Source organism: Triticum aestivum, chromosome 3D, assembly GCF_018294505.1.
Source record: "Triticum aestivum cultivar Chinese Spring chromosome 3D, IWGSC CS RefSeq v2.1, whole genome shotgun sequence".
NCBI lineage: Eukaryota > Viridiplantae > Streptophyta > Magnoliopsida > Poales > Poaceae > Triticum > Triticum aestivum.
The window spans coordinates 172,939,742-172,956,246 of NC_057802.1; the positions used below are offsets into that span (position 1 = coordinate 172,939,742).

The following is a 16,505-nucleotide window of genomic DNA, read 5'->3' on the forward strand; positions in this document are numbered from 1 at the left end:
CATCCAGATGTGTTCGTTCAAATTGTCACCCCAAGCAAATCGTTTAGTGTCGTCAGCTGTAGTTCGCTCAGATGGGTGCATATGAGCGAACAATGATTGCCACGTATCTTGGTTTGAGATTCATGCACAGGCGTACAATGTGTTCGCTCAAAAGAAACTTGGCCTTTCCGCAGATAAAAAAGTTGAGCCTCAAAATACCAATTAGGGAAGTACATGAAATGGCTAACAAAGATCGATCCACTAAGAAAGTGGGGGGAGTGGGTACAGGGAGTACACATTTGCAGGAATTGTTTCTTTAGGAGAGAGAGGGAAGAGGAGAGATACACATGTTGCATTGGACTTGATAAAGAAAGTGAAAGCTCAAGGTTTGAGCAAATATTTAAAATCATCCAAAATGCGAAGGAAGGATTCCTATAGGAATTCCATTCCTATGAAATTTCCAAAAGGGGCCTAAAAGCAAGATAAGAATCTTTATCACAAACGACTGCTCTAATTGTCCAACCGATGCCAACATTGTAGCTCCAGACAAGCTTTCAAAATTCTGAGTATTATTTCATTATACATATTTTTTGTTGGATGCTTAATACTACCTCTTTATCAAAATACTCCCTCTATAGTGATCTAAACGCTCTTATATTTGTTTACAGAGGGAGTATAAGGCATTTTGCAGTTCTTGAACAATAAGAACATCTTATACGATAATTCAAGGCAGAGCCCGGGCTCAGATGCACCTGTTCAGCAAAAAATTCAAAAAAAATACTAGAAAAATTCAAAAAATTCTAAAAAAAATCGGGTGGTAGATAATTAGGTGCGTGAGGTGCGCTGCAAAAATCAACTCGTTTGGACATTTGAGCAAGTCTGTGCAAAAAAGACAAAATCGGGGTCTGTGAAAAATTTGTCTTTTTTGCACAGACTTGCTCAAATGTCCAAACGAGTTAATTTTTGCAGCGCACCTCACGCACCTAATTATCTACCACCCGAATTTTTTTTGAATTTTTTTGAATTTTTCTATTATTTTTTTTTATTTTTTCCGTGAGCGCGGGTGCAGATGAGCCCAAGAGCCAAATCGCCGCACTCCATCTTATATATCTAGATAGTACGGAGTAATAATTTACTACTCCCTCCGTTTCTAAATATAAGTCTTTGTAGAGATTTCACTATGGATCACATCCGGATGCATATATATGTATTTTAGAGTTTAGATTCACTCATTTTGCTCCAAAGACAAAGACTTATATATAGGAACAGAGAGAGTAATTCGCAGCCATATCAGTTTATACATTCTTTATATTACTCGTTAGCACCATCTCTACAGACTACGTTGATTTACATCGAGGAAATTTTATCGTATTCCGTCCGGGATAGGACAAGAGTGAGCGACTACGTTGATTTGATTTTTCTTTTTTCTTGGCCTGCATACAGATGTAGCATCTGAATTTACAAACGAACTCACATCGCAATCACGAGTGGCATACACGTGAGGGGCTTCATACAATCATACTCCCCGTGGAACAGTCGATCCCAGGATCGAACCTGTTGTGGGCTGGTTGGCCAGCGCCAGAACCAACAAGGCGTTTCCGATTACAATGATAAGTTGTGTGCAAACCCTGATAGAAGAGAGAACAAATGCTGACCCAAAGATAATGACACGTCACGGCTTACAGAAACTTGTTAGATAAAGACTTTGGGCCGGCTTACAGAAACTTGTTAGATAAAGACTTTGGGCCAAATAACTAATAACACGCGGCTTAGTGAATCATGATCTAATACATCAGGGATACTTTATATCAGAAAATTGCTATGTGCTCTTATAGGTAAGAATACTCGAACAAAACATCAAACGAAATTTATGACTTGTATCTTATAAAAGCATATCTGTCACTCATGTGGAACAATAGTTCATTGTGATTAAACTGAAGATTTCATGCAGGCGTCATCTTCGTAATAGTTTGTGAGGAGCACTAGGATAAGCTCCAGATAATAGAACATGTACCCCCCCTGTTACTTTTAATTATCAGGCACCTATTCATTGATCCACCACAATGTTTAAACTAGGAAAGGAACATGTTATATGTAGGAGTCTAATTCTAATTAAACAGATGATAATATATCATACATATATAAGAGTGTGTGACGGCTATTTCTGCTATCCAATTACCGCTCCTAGTTCTATTCTAGCTTTCCAACTAAACATACTGGTAACACACATAAGAGTGTGCTGCAGCCTGCTCCTATTCTACTACTAAACCAAAAAAAAAAAACACACACGCAGAAACAAGTGAAGAACATAAAAGTGTGCTAACCAGGTTGTAAAGCAACTTAGTAGCCATTCACCTCACCTCTGCATCTTCTCTTCCCTCCTCTTCCTTTTGCTGCAGTCCTCCACATCAAAGATATAAGCACTTATCTTCCTGTGAGGGTTCAATCAAGCCAGCCCCCTCCCACCCTTCCAACAGCCCTACCTCTTCGATGACAACATCCCTCCCCCTACTTCGCCCTTTCCAACTACTAGCTTGCCCACAGGCAAAAGATTAGTCAACGGCCAAAGTCTAAATCGCTGCTAAAAGGTCTTCTGTTCAGTATTTACGACCATGGCCTCAGACCAACACAACTAAAATTGGACACACAAAAAACGCATTTAAAAATGCAATAGCCTCTTTTCTAAAATTGGAACATTGATATTTTCCTAGATCTGCCAAAGATTCTCCTTGACCAACTTTATCTCATGATAGTGATAAACTTGGCCAAAATAAACAAATGCTTACTTTATAAACAAAAGCAATATTCAACTTTTTGTTCAGAAATAAATCCACACGACATTTCTGGTCAGAAACATATCAGGGTGACAAGAAAATTAGGAAATGGCATTTTTTTACTTAACACAAATTGAGTTTCAACAAATGCCAAAAATAATGACTGAAAATTCTTGTATAAAATGCAGTAAAAATTCCATGGTGCTTTAAATCGATAGGAAGTCTTTTACAATAGGGTCACAAGACAACTAGTAACTTTTCGAAAATTTAAATAATTGTACATAGATTTGTTCAATTTTGAAAACACGGGATTGAGGAAATCAAAGTTCTTACGAAAACTTTGACCGCTAGAGTAAGCAACTTGCGAGAAGCAGCCTAAAACAGCATGTTTATAAGTGCGACGCAGGAACATGTAGAATCATCTGGCCACAGAAAAACAGTTATAAGCATCCTGTCAAATAGCAATATGGATAAAGATAAGTGATATAGCTCTTAAAACAAAATTTGAATATGCAAAAAAAGAAAATGAACTGTTAAATTAATGCATAACTCATAGTTTGGGGTTTGCAGTAATTAAAATAAGTGACAGCATTTTTTTTATGTAAGCACTGAAACCTGCATACAAGCTATGTATAATGTGCATATGGATGTGAAACAATCTTTGTGAGATGACAAAAATGATCAGGCCTGCCAAAAATTCTTTGCTTGCAAACTGAAACCCATTCAAACCTACCAAGGATACTGCAAGGCCATAGCCTTCAATCTTTTAGCCAATTTCCACAGATCGAATAAGGCAAACAAAACATAAACCAAGCATCATTAAACTAAAACAGAGCCCATATATTCAGCACCTTCGCTTCTAGCCTCAAACCTATTACTATTTAAGCATATTAGTTTTATTTCTCAGACCTCAACATCGATCAATGTTAGCTTGGCTAGCTCTTATGCAACAAATGTAATACATGTGGAAGGACCATCACTAAAATTAAGAAGCAATTTGTCAGGAAGTACTGATTCCTGACTTAACAGATGACCTACAATTTCAAAAAGCTAATAGAAGGCATTAACTTCATTTTGTAGTTCAGGTTGTCATATTGGACTGCAGTAAGGCAGAAAATTAGACAAATGCATTCAGGCACATCCTAGATCTCGTCAGAATGCACATTAGAGAACTTAGAACTATCATATGCTTAGAGTATTTCAGCTTATGCTAAGAAAAAATGGTTTGAAGAAACAAAAAAAGATAGAATAAGTAAATAAAAATGCAAGACTAATACCAGTGTAAAACTGTAAATGCAAAGCTAACTTCTTCACAGATAAGAAAAACAAGGAAAGTAATTTCTTGACGTAAATCAGATATCAGAAGTTCAGAACTATATGTAGCTTCTACAGTTAGGACACATCGACCAACCAAACCTTACCTAATGACCCATGTAATTTCTTCCTGGACCTCCCGGTGGACCACCATACCCGCCACCACCCCCATAGCCTCCCATATAACTGCCAGGCATTCCAGGTACACCACCACCACCAAGAGCTCCAGAAGACCCTGAATTTGGCACCCCTGAACTATTAGGACCAACTCCAAGGATGTTATTCAGACCCAACCCTCCCCCTTGGGTGGCCAAGAAAGCTGTTAAAGCCTGGCCCAGTGCAGGATTCATCCCTGGACCACCAGGTACAGACCCAGGCATTGAAGCCAGGCTCGCTGGAGATGCCATCCCATAACCAGCACCAACACTACCAGGCAGAGAATGGCTACTAGCACCATAGCCAGCAGCGCCCTTCCTCCCACTTGTAGTTGTGGCACCATATCCTCCTCCTTTGTTGGGTTTTGGCCCATCGATTGCCTTCTGGCAGTGCAGCATAACACCCTCAAATGACTTGTGCGGCTCCTGGAGCGCCTTCTTGGCGCTCTCAAGGGTCCTGTAAACAAACAGAGCAAAACCCTTGGGCTTCCCGGTTGCCTTGTCGAGCCCAAGAGGACCCTCCTCAATTTCACCATACTTTGAAAAGAACTGCAGCAGTTTCTGTGGGTCGATATCTGCGCCAACATTGCTAACAAAAATCTTCCGCTGTGTGTACTCAGAAACTGGCGGTAGTATCAAGGCTGCTGGAGCCGGAGCTGGAGCTGTAGCCAACATAGGATTGTTGGCCGCACCGCCAGGTGGGACAGGGCCCAAAGAAGCAAGCTGGCAGGAGGTAGTGCGGTTGCCGATCTTCTTCTGGGGCTCCAGCAGGGCCGCGCGGGCGCCAGAAAGGCGGCTGAAGAGGATGAACCCGTAGCCCTTGCACTTGCCCGTGTTACGGTCTGAGACGAGCTTGAGATCCTCGATCTCACCATAGGGGCGGAAAGCCTCGGTGAGGATGTCCACGGTGGTGTCCCAGCCGAGGCCGTGGACGAAGATCTTCCGCTGGGCTGGATCCGCGTCGGCCGCTCGGCGGACGGACTCGCGCACGTCGCCGTGGCGGACGGCGGCGTCGCGGAGCAGCTCGACGAGCTGCTCCTTGGGGAACACCTCCAGCAGCGCCTGGATCGAAGCGGGGTCGCTGTCGCCCTCCTCCGCCTGCTGCTGTTCTTCCTCCTCGACCTCCTCCTCCTCCTCCTCCTCTTCCACCTCCTCTTCCACCTCCTCCCACTCGTCCTCCTCGCCGCCCACCTCCTGCTTCACCGCCGCGCCCCCAGCGATGGACCCGCTCTCCTGGGCCACGGTTTGGGAGGGAGTGGGGTAGTACTCGGCTAGGGTTTCGGGCTGGGGGGGAGGGGCTGCCGGCTCGGCGATCTTTGCGGCAGGTGGAGCCTTAGCGGCGGGGGAGTTTGCTGCCAAGGTGGATTTCGGCTCGAGCTTCCGCTTCTTGCCCATGGCGACGGCGAGGTGGGGAGATTGGAGGCGAAGGCGAGCTAGGGTTCGACGGTTTGGGAAGGGATGGGGTCCGATATGAGATGGTTGGGTGACAAGGCGACGATTCGTACCGCCACGCGGTCGTGTGACTAGTTCACAGCGCCGTTATATGGGTGTTTTCCTTCTTCTTCTTTTTTGAGGAACTTATATGGGTGTTTTCCTTTCCTTTATTATGGGCGACGACGGATGGGCTAAGCAATCAATCCCTGTCGTCTCCTGGGCCTAGAATTGTTAGAAGAACGGCCCAGGGCAAGGACCCTCCCTTCAAAAAAAAAAAAGAGTTTGTTCTTTATTTTATTGCAACTAGGGTGTTTTTCTTTTGCAAAAGAAACTTCTTATCTACTCCATCCGCACCGAATTACTCGTCGCATAAATAGATAGAAATGAATGTATCTATATTTACAAATACATCTAGATACATTCGTTTCTACAACAAAAAATACGGGACGGAGGGAGTCATAACCAGTCATAGCAGTATAAGGAACACTAGAAGTAAAAAACAATTACAACCAAGTCCGTGGACCACTTAGCGATGGCTACAAGCACTGAAGCAAGTCGAAGACGCGTTGTTGACTTCACCCCTCCCTCACTAGAGCCTGGCAAACCTTGTTGTAGTAGATAGTTAGGAAGCATCATGCTGATAACCCCACAGGACCAATGCGCCCGATCAATAACCATCTTCGATGAAAGAGAATCGTAGATCGGAAGGATCAAACTTGTAACTAGACGACTGAATACTAGATCCAAACAAATCTACCGAAGACCAACACCGATTGAATCACGTGCTACCCGATGGGGACATACCTCCACACGCCTTCCGGTGATGCTAGACGCACTATTGGAACGGGATTAGACATGAGAGACATTATTCCTACTGAGAGACATCGTCGCTGCCACATGACCTCAATCAAGACGTTGGACCTAACAAGAACATGAGCAGGGGATCCCTCCTATCGGTGATGGGGGCACTGGTACGCGTCGGTACTATACAAACGGTTTTAACCCCTTTCCGCGATGGCATTTGGAACCGTCGCCTAGTGAGTGACGGCGATAGGGGGTCCTTCCCACATGACCCAGAAACCGTCGGGGATATGCCCTCCTGGCACACACGCTCAGCAAAATGAGTTCGTGTGCGACCGGCGAGCGCTCAAATACGGAAATACGTACAGTAGGGCTAAAAATACAATTATACAGGCGAAATTGTTTCCGGTCGCAAGTACATCCCACACAGTCAGTCCCCGCTAAACATTTCCGTTCGTATGTACATCCCAGACAGTCGCTCCAAGGAAAACGTTTCCGTTCACAGGTACATCACACATAATTTTTCCCGTTAAATCGTTTGTGATAGCGTTGCCATTGCACATGGTATTAATAATTTTATCGTTTGCGTTATTGAATGCATCACACACGGTGCGTAGAAAAAACTGTTTGGCAAAGGTTGTCCATCACACATAGTTTTTATGTGGTAAACATTTCCGCAAGGTGGCCTAACGCAAACAGTTTTCAAGAGAAGGTCGTGTGTAATTGTTCATTGATCCAATACGGTTTATTCCTAGAAACTGTGTGCGTTGCTTGAGGTCATCGCCCACGGTATTTTCTGAATAACCGTTTGCAATAGCAAAATCCAATTAGCAGGCTAATTGCCCTATTATTAATAATCCATTTATTAATCTAATTGACATTCATATTAAGCACATAATATATTTCATTCCCATATTAAGGAAGCAGGATTTCATAATTGAAATACATCGGAGTACAACATGATATAGCTTCAGCACTCAGTTACCCCATTACACAACTGCACCAGCACCAAGTTTCACATGCAACATGTAGAACCTTTCGAAATTACCATCATAGATGGTACATAAACAGATGCATCTCATCTGGAAAACCGCTGAAGCGGAAGGCGAATATTGAGCCTTCATTCATGTTGAAAGTCTTTGCAACTTTACGCCAGTGCCTGTGGATGATTGACCGTCCGCCCTTCGTCCTCTTCAGGAACACTTCAATATTGAACCGTGGGTGTTGTATGAAAACCTTCCTCGCCTCCTAACCATAGAGGTGGTTTGAGAGGTAATCATCAGTGAACTGCTTTGGAAAGGCCTGAAAACAAGGATGTGCATAAATATTTTCTCCATATTGGAAATAGGGCAAGGGAATAAAAAAGGCAAGGTATAATAGTTAGTACCATCTTGTAGTGAACTGATGTCTTCTTCATTGTACAAACAAAGATCTTATTATTTTTGTCGCTAATTTCTTTATCTTAATAATCTTTATGAGTTTCTTGACTTGATTGATATTCATGGACAACTCATTTCCCCATATGCAAAAACGGTCGAATAATGGGTTAAAACCTCCAGCGGGACCTACATGTGCAAGACCAAATTGTTAAAAAAACCTAAATATTAAAATGGTTCCTGCAATTGCACAATAATGTGCTATTAGACAACGGACCATGCACGTGCTAACCTCGATTATAAACCTCGGTGCTTCCCATTGTTTCCCTGCAACACATATAAGGTAGTTAGTCCTTAGGTTAAGTAAGGGTTCGCATGCTATCAGTAAAATATGTTGATGAAAAATATGCATATTGCAGATTCATCAGATTAATTCAAGCCACGTGGAAAACTCATTTATCCAAACCAAGCATGATTAAGAACTAGGAAATATAACACTTGTATATGTTTTTCATGTATTAAGTGGAGCCAAATTTGATTTATTCCTCACATGCACAACAATACAAAATTCTACCCACGAAAATTGGACATTGCATTGCAGAATTAAACCAAGCAGTTAACTAAACACCATAACAAATGAACCAAACATTAACTGAGCACCACATTGCATAATATAACATACTCCTAATAGAAGATAAGACAGTTAACCAAACCAAGCATGCTTAACAACTTGGAACTATAGCAATTGTATTTGTTTCTCATGTATTTACTACAACCAAATTCAATTTATTCCTCACATGGTATACAATAACAGAATGCACCCACAACTATTGAACATCGCATTGCAGAATTGAACCAAATAGTTAACTAAACTCCACAACACAAATGAACCAAACGTTAACTGAGCACCACATTGCACAATGTATAACCAAACCAAGCATGCTTGACAATTTGGAAATATAACAATTATATTTGTTTCTCATGTATTTTGTAAAGATAAATTTGATTTATTTCTCACATGGAAGACAAAACAAAATTGCAGCCTGAAGAATTAAACATCACATTTGTAGAATTGAACCAAACAGTTAACTAAAGACGACAACTAATTAACAAAACAGTTAATAAGTGAACACCGCACTGCACGACATATAGAACATATACACTAGAGCAACATATTGCATGGTAAATTAGATAGCACAATTCACTAGAATTTGTGAAGGAAAGGCAGGAGCAGCACATGCGACGGGCAAATCGAGCATGCTTAACCGGCGTAGCTAGCAAATGGCAAGGTGCTCCTCCAAGATCTGGGGGTCGACACGAATGGCAGCCATCGCGACCTCATCCAAGCATGCGGGCGTGATTTGCTTCTCTGCTGCCAAATGCTCCTTAAGATCATGGTTATACTGCGCACCATGGCTTAGGGCGGCGCTTAATTGGTGGAGGGGTCGGTGATTTGGGTGGAAGGTGTTGCGCCGGCGGTCGGGGCATGTGGGATGTGGAAGGAGGAGGAGGATGGGGGTCGGGTGTGGATTACCTGCCTGGATAGACGAGGCCGAGCAGCATGAAGGAGGGTCACCGGCGAGGAGGCGGCGCTGCAAGCAAGGAGTGAAGGTTTCAACTTGGAAAGGAAGGCAGAAATAGGGGAAATGTGGCTTTTGATAAGGGGGGGGGCAGGGAGGTAGATATTTCTGCGGAAGCCGAAAATTTGGAATCGCTTCAGCGAAAAAACTGGCGCGCAAAGTGTCATTAGACGCGATCCCTTATTCAGAACTGTGTACGATATGTGAACATCAAAAACGATACAGATAGCTTAACCTGTGTGTGATGAGTTTGAACGTCAAAAAATTTGGTTCGAATTTCCCTGGTTACAATGGTCATCCACGTCATTGCATAATTTGGGTACACAAAGAAGACTACAGCACACCCACACTTCTTAATCGAGCAAGTTCAGCAATTAAACAGAGCTAGCTGACTAAACATTCGCTGCTCTTAATTAAACAAAACAAAGAGTACTACTACGACTGGTGCTCGTCGATCTCCACTGCCGCCTCCATGTCCAGCTCGCGCCCGATGGTCTCCTGGGGAAGGGGCTCCATGGCATCCATCACACCATACTCGGCAAGCATCTCGCCATCGGCGTCCGCCATCTCTTTGGAAAAGGCCGCCACGAGCTGGGCGTGGGCGGCCGTGATCTGGGCTTGGATGGGCTCCGTCGTCGCAAGGTATGCGGCGGAGGAATGGACGGCTGCTCGAACGCTCTCGGCGATTGCCAACTCTTCGGCCGTGGGTTGCCGACCGTTGTCGGAGAAGCTTCGTTCGATTGGTGCGGTGACCGCCACGAGCTGGGCGTGGGCGGCCTCGACATGGTTGTGGGCGGCCTCCATCAGGGCTAAGGCCGCCGCTGCGAAATGGACAGCTACTGTGCCGCACTCGCTAGTTGCTATCCCCGAGGCAGATGTTGCTGCCACCAGTTGAGAAGCAACAACGGCCGTTTGGGCTGCCATGGCCGCCCGATCGCAGATTGCGGCCGCGCTCATGCACCTTGTTAGTACGTGCATGGCGGCTGCGGTCGCGCTCTCGCCGGAGTGGGCCACCGAAGTTGCCCTCACGACGTGGGTCCACGTGGCCATCTTTCACCGGCGATGATTGAACAGTGAAATGATATTTGGGGACCAAGCTAGTGTGCTTGAGACGCCGGCTGTGGACTGTAGCGACGCACCTTCTCGCTTAAGCCATAGGCGTACTATACACCGACGGTGCTCCAGGATATTTTATGCTGCATCTCACACGGTTGGTGATAATAAACTGTGTGGGATCTACTTGATTTTTCATCTTGATTTGAATTACATAATGGGGTCACAGCGGCAAATGGACGGTGTTTGAATTGCTAGAACTTTTATCTGCAGTGAACATGCAACTATATGTGTGTCGTAAAAGAATTGGAATTATTCAGGGTTCGTTTGAACATTTTACACATTAAATTGGTTTTCTAGCCATTTCAGGTGCACAATTCAAAATTAAACTACATGCACATCCTCCGGTGCACCAACATGGGTTGTAAAATCATATATGTGTCCATGGGTTTATGCTTATCTCCCATGCAAGAAATGGGGATGAATTCGAACACCACGGCACCGTGGCTCTCCGGCAAATGTCGACTACTTGCTTTTGTAATTCTAGTATATTCAAAATTCGTCTGAAATTCATGAAACTTGGCATGCTATCATGGAGCGGCATCAACATGCCGTGGTAAAAATTTTGTCTCATTTGGGGCAGGGTATAAGCTTCTCATAAACCAGGGCTTCTCACAACAGGTGTGATGGTTTCGGTAGGGAACGTTTCACCTTTCCGGACTAAACGGTATCCATTGCCTCTTCTCGATTTCAATTTTTTCCTACTATCAACATAGAACAACAGGAGTGTTGTGTCAATTTTTGGGATTTTTCGGGGTTCGCTTGGACATTTTTATACATTAACTGAGTTTTCTATGCATTCATGTGCATAATTCAAATTTGAACTATAGGCACATGCTCTAATGCATATAAATTAGTTGAAAATTCAAATATGTGTCCTTGGTTGTATGCTTAGGTCCCATGCAAGAAATGGAAATGAATGTCAAACACCCTGCCACCATCACTCGGCCGCAAACATTGAGATACCTGGTTTTTAAATTCTAGTAAATCCAAAACTCGTCTGAAATTCATGAAACTTGGCATGCCGTCATGGAGCGGCGTCAACATGCCATGGTAATTTTTTTGTCCAATTTGGGGCAGGTTTGGGGATATTCTTCTCACAAACCAGAGCTTCTCACAACAAGCCTAATGGTTTCGGTAGGGAACGTTTCACCTTTGGGGACAAAATGATATCCATTGCCTCTTATTGCTTTCAAAAAAATTCTCGTGTCAACGTAGAGCAACAGGAGTGTTGTGTCAATTTTTGGGATTTTTCGGGGTTCGTTTGGACATTTTTATGCATTAATTGAGTTTTCAATGATTCATGTGCATAATTCAAATTTGAACTACATGCACATGCTCTAATGCATATAAATTGGTTGAAAATTCAAATCTGTCCTTGGTTGCATGCTTAGGTCCCATGCAAGAAATGGGAATGAATGTCAAACACCCTGCCACCGTTGCTCGACCGCAAACATTGAGACACCTGGTTTTTAAATTCTAGTAAATCCAAAACTCATCTGAAATTCATGAAACTTGGCATGCTGTCATGGAGCGGCATCCACATGCCGTGGTAAAGTTTTTTTCCCATAGGTTTGGGTATATGCTTCTCACAAACCAGAGCTTCTCACAACAAGCCTGATGGTTTCGGTAGGGAACGTTTCACGTTTGGGGACGAAACGATATCCATTGCCTCTTACTGCTTTCAAAAAATTTCTCGTGTCAACGTAGAGCAACAGGAGTGTTGTTCAATTTTTGTGATTTTTCGGGGTTTGTTTGGACATTTTTATGCATTAATTGAGTTTTCAATGCATTCATGTACATAATTCAAATTTGAACTACATGCACATGCTCTAATGCATATAAATTGGTTGGAAATTCAAATATGTGTCCTTGGTTGCATGCTTAGGTCCCATGCAAGAAATGGGAATGAATGTCAAACACCCTGCCACCGTCACTCGGCCGAAAACATTGAGATACCTTGTTTTTAAATTATAGTAAATCCAAAACTTGTCCGAAATTCATGAAACTTGGCATGCTATCATGGAGCGGCATCAACATGCCGTGGTAAAGTTTTTGTCCCATAGGTTTGGGTATATGCTTCTCACAAACCAGAGCTTCTCACAACAAGCATGATGGTTTCGGTAGGGAACGTCCCACCTTTGGGGACGAAACGATACCCATTGCCTTTTGTTGCTTTCAAATTTTTTCTCGTGTCAACGTAGAACAACAGGAGTGTTGTGTCAATTTTTGTGATTTTTGGGGTTCGTTTGGACATTTTTATGCATTAACTGAGTTTTCAATGCATTCATGTGCATAATTCAAATTTGAACTACATGCACATGCTCTAATGCATATAAATTGGTGGAAAATTCAAATCTATGTCCTTGGTTACATGCTTAGGTCCCATGCAAGAAATGGGAATGAATGTCAAACACCCTGCCACCGTCACTCGGCCGCAAACATTGAGATACCTGGTTTTTAAATTCTAGTAAATCCAAAACTCGTCTGAAATTCATGAAACTTGGCATGCTATCATGGAGCGGCATGAACATGCCGTGGTAAATTTTTTATCCCATTTGGGGCAGGTTTGGGTATATGCTTCTCACAAACCAGAGCTTCTCACAACAAGCATGATGGTTTCGGTAGGGAACGTCCCACCTTTGGGGATGAAGCGATATCCATTGCCTCTTATTGCTTTCAAAAAATTTCTCGTCTCAACATAGAACAATAGGAGTGTTGTGTCAATTGTTGTGATTTTTCGGGGTTCGTTTGGACATTTTTATGCATTAACTGAGTTTTCAATGCATTTATATGCATAATTCAAATTTGAACTACATGCACATGCTCCAGTGCATATAAATTGGTTGAAAAATCAAATCTGTGTCCTTGGGTGCATGCTTAGGTCCCATGCAAGAAACGGGAATGAATTTCAAACAACAGGGCACCGTTGATTGCCATCAAAACATTGAGATACTTTGTTTTTAAATTGTAGTAAATCCAAAACTCATCTGATATTCATGAAACTTGGCATGCTATAATGGAATGGCACCCGACATGCTGTGGTATTTTTCGTGTCCATTCTGAGAGAAGGCGCACTCGAATAACAACCAACAAAGGCATTTTGAAAAAATAACTGCCACTTTAATATCTCAAACGTTTGTATAATTCAAACCATGTGCGTTCTGTTAACCATTCACGTGACGCCACATGTCTTGGTTTTAATGGCTATAGGAGGTGCCGTGCGGACAACTGCTTGACCTTGACTAAACGGGAGGCGTGCAAGCGCAGTCGGATACGCAGGCTGACCGGGAGGCTTGCAAGCTGTCCTCCAATGCGCAGGCTCACCGGGAAGTGTGCGAGCTGTACGCTGCGCAGGCTCACTGGGAAGCGATCCCTTTGACTTCCATGGCCGCCCGCCTTCCTCTCCATTAATGGCGCCCGAGCCGCTGCTCAATACGGGCGACCTTACTGTTTGCCTCCCATTCCCCTCCCTCCCGCAGACCTCCACCAACACCATGGCGCAGAAGGATCATCTGCCACTAGTCTTCAAGTTTGGTGAAGTCGACTCTGAGCCGGAGGAGATAGAAAATAAGGAGGAATGGGGCCTCATGGACATGGCCCAGAACGAGATGGTCACGGCGGTTGCTGCCCCTGCTCCCGTCCCAGCTCCCATCCCCGCGCTCGCGCCAACGACCATCCTCGTAGCATTGACGGGCTGGTCGCCGAGCACAATCGCAGAGCTGGAAGCCGCGGGCATCAGGGAGGTCTCCGCGGACCCGCGCGAGCTCGTGTACATGCCAGCGCCAACGCCCGTGCCCGTGCGCACCCCTCCCACTGCAGTGGCAGTCCCCGTGCGTTTGGCTGCACCCGCCGTGCCCATGCCCGTGCGCGCGCCCCCCTCAGCGGCATGGGAAGCCGCCGTCGACCATTACCTCTCAGCGCCGCCAGCTGCCGTCCTCCCGCGCCCCGCCCGTTGATCGCACGACGACATGATGTTTGATTTAGAAGTGAAGAACTTTTTGTGCTGCATTGAAGACTTCAACAACGGCGTCCCGGAGGACGACAACAACAACGACGGCGCGGCACGCCGCCTCCGCCGCCGCCGAAAATAGTTTTTTCTTGGGTTTAATACTGTATCTCGATCATATGAATATAAATTCGCAGTATGACTGAATGAAAGATATGGTTTGAGCGAACTTGCATTTTTCTCTCTTAATGTATAGACTTATCAAACGATTTTATTTGAAAAAAAGACAATGGTTTTTAAAAATAAAACACTCATCGCAAACGTTTTAGTTAGAACACCCGTATGCAAACCGACAGCTTCCCCATGAAGCCAACGGAAAATGTGCCGAGCAAGATTTGTGCAGCACTTGATCGCAAACGTTTTAGATAGAACACCCATATGCAAAGTGAGAGCGGGATTTGTGCATCTCTTCAACGCAAACGGTTCTTTTGGACGACCCGTGTGCAACCACTTACAATTTTTTTGGGTATGTTGTCATTTGTCAAACTGGAAAGATTGACATTTGTTGATCTAGTAACATTGCCATTTGTCAACCTTGTAACACTGCGATTTGTCAAAATATGAAGCTAAAAATCACTAGCAATATCTAATTTTTGCAACTAAAATTCAGTAATTAAGCATAGATTTCATTTATAGATTAAGCAGTCGTTCTTAATTTATACAAACAGTTCAACTCGACAGCTGAACCGACCAAACTTTTCCCCAATTGTTGCCAACCACGTACTGAAATAGCTAGTTCAACTATATATACTAGCTAATTTTAAGTACGTTGTACAGTTCCACCACATATATAGTCAGATGAACTGAACAAAATAGCCCCTAAATACTACTACTACTACTGCGGAGGGGCTTTGTACTACTTCCGGCTGCCTCTCCTCTGCCGAGCACGCTCAGTAAGAGGCGGAGGAGGAGGAGCCTACCGACGAGCTGGGCAACCGCAATACGGTGCCTGCCGCTGCTGCAGCTTCAGCGACGCTCACCTCGAACGCCCTCTGCCGCTCCAGATGACCCCTCTCGAAGCGGTGGTTCTCCTTGTAGATCTCCTGATTCCTTGCCTCTGGGGCGGCGTGCACCGCGGCCACAGCGGCGGTAAGGCTCTTTGCATGCTCGACGAGGCGCTCCTCCTCCTCCCGTAGGAACTCGATGTAGCGCGCAAGGTCGCTGACGCACGTGCGGGCATCCACCTCTGCCTCCCGCCTTCGGGCGGTGTTGGCGGAGCAGGTGATGACCCCGGCGGTCGACGGTGGGCTGGAGGCCAGGTGGCCAACGATGGAGTGGCGGCCACAACCACCACCTCCCGCCTTCGGGCCATGGTGGCGGAGCAGGTGATGGCTACGATGGCCGGCAGTGGGGTGGCGGCCACAACGGCCACCTCCAGCCTTCGGGCCGCGGCGGCGGAGCGGGCGATGGCCCTGGCTTTCGACGGTGGTGTGGCGGCAACAGTGGCCGGCAACAGCTGCCGACGGGCAGCAGAGGCGGAGTGCGTGGTGGGTGTTCCGCGCACACCCAACAGGGACGCCACACGCACTACACTACGCCGAGGACTGCGCCGCCACCGCGGTGTAGCCTCCCAGATGGAGCAGTCCTCTGACGACGGCGGAGTGGCTGAGCGACGACGATAGACCGGTGCCATTAGCGATTGTGGGAGAAGTAGACGAGATAAGCTACAGGGAGGGAGGGGAAAATGCGATGCAGGACTCACCGGCCGTGAGGGTTTATATAGCAGGCCGGTAAGCATTGGGATTTTGGGGGATTTCACCGAGTCGGGCAGGAAGCTTGCGCGGGAACCTGCGAGGTTGCGCGGGAACGGGCTCACCGATGATTCATTGGTGCCACTGTTTGGCCAAAAGAACGCCCCCGCGCGCTGCGCAAGCTTGCGTTGTAAGCCGTCTGCGGCAGCGGGGCGACAAGACATGCGAGAGGAGGACAAAAGGCCACGTACACATACGGTTAATACAAAAAAACGTTTG

The 16,505-nt window shown here is 45.3% G+C and overlaps 1 protein-coding gene across 2 annotated transcripts; it reads right to left on the minus strand.

The window, feature by feature from the left end:
- Nucleotides 1–2,936: 2,936 nt before the first annotated feature.
- Nucleotides 2,937–5,766, minus strand: LOC123078113 (RNA-binding protein P). 2 transcript variants are annotated; one of them, XM_044500515.1, is made up of 2 exons: nucleotides 4,175–5,766; nucleotides 2,937–3,204 (listed from the first exon to the last, which is right to left on the minus strand). In XM_044500515.1, the coding sequence occupies exon 1, from the start codon at nucleotides 5,615–5,617 to the stop codon at nucleotides 4,175–4,177; it is 1,443 nt and encodes a 480-aa protein (XP_044356450.1). In that variant the 5' UTR covers nucleotides 5,618–5,766; the 3' UTR covers nucleotides 2,937–3,204. The 2 variants fall into 2 exon arrangements, with proteins under 2 accessions (XP_044356450.1, XP_044356449.1); XM_044500514.1 differs by having other exon boundaries at nucleotides 2,937–3,175; nucleotides 4,175–5,764.
- Nucleotides 5,767–16,505: the final 10,739 nt, after the last annotated feature.

Bases quoted from the DNA above. Each gene is read 5' to 3' on its own strand.
- LOC123078113 (XM_044500515.1), bottom strand. From the start codon at position 5,617: ATGGGCAAGAAGCGGAAGCTCGAGCCGAAATCCACCTTGGCAGCAAAC.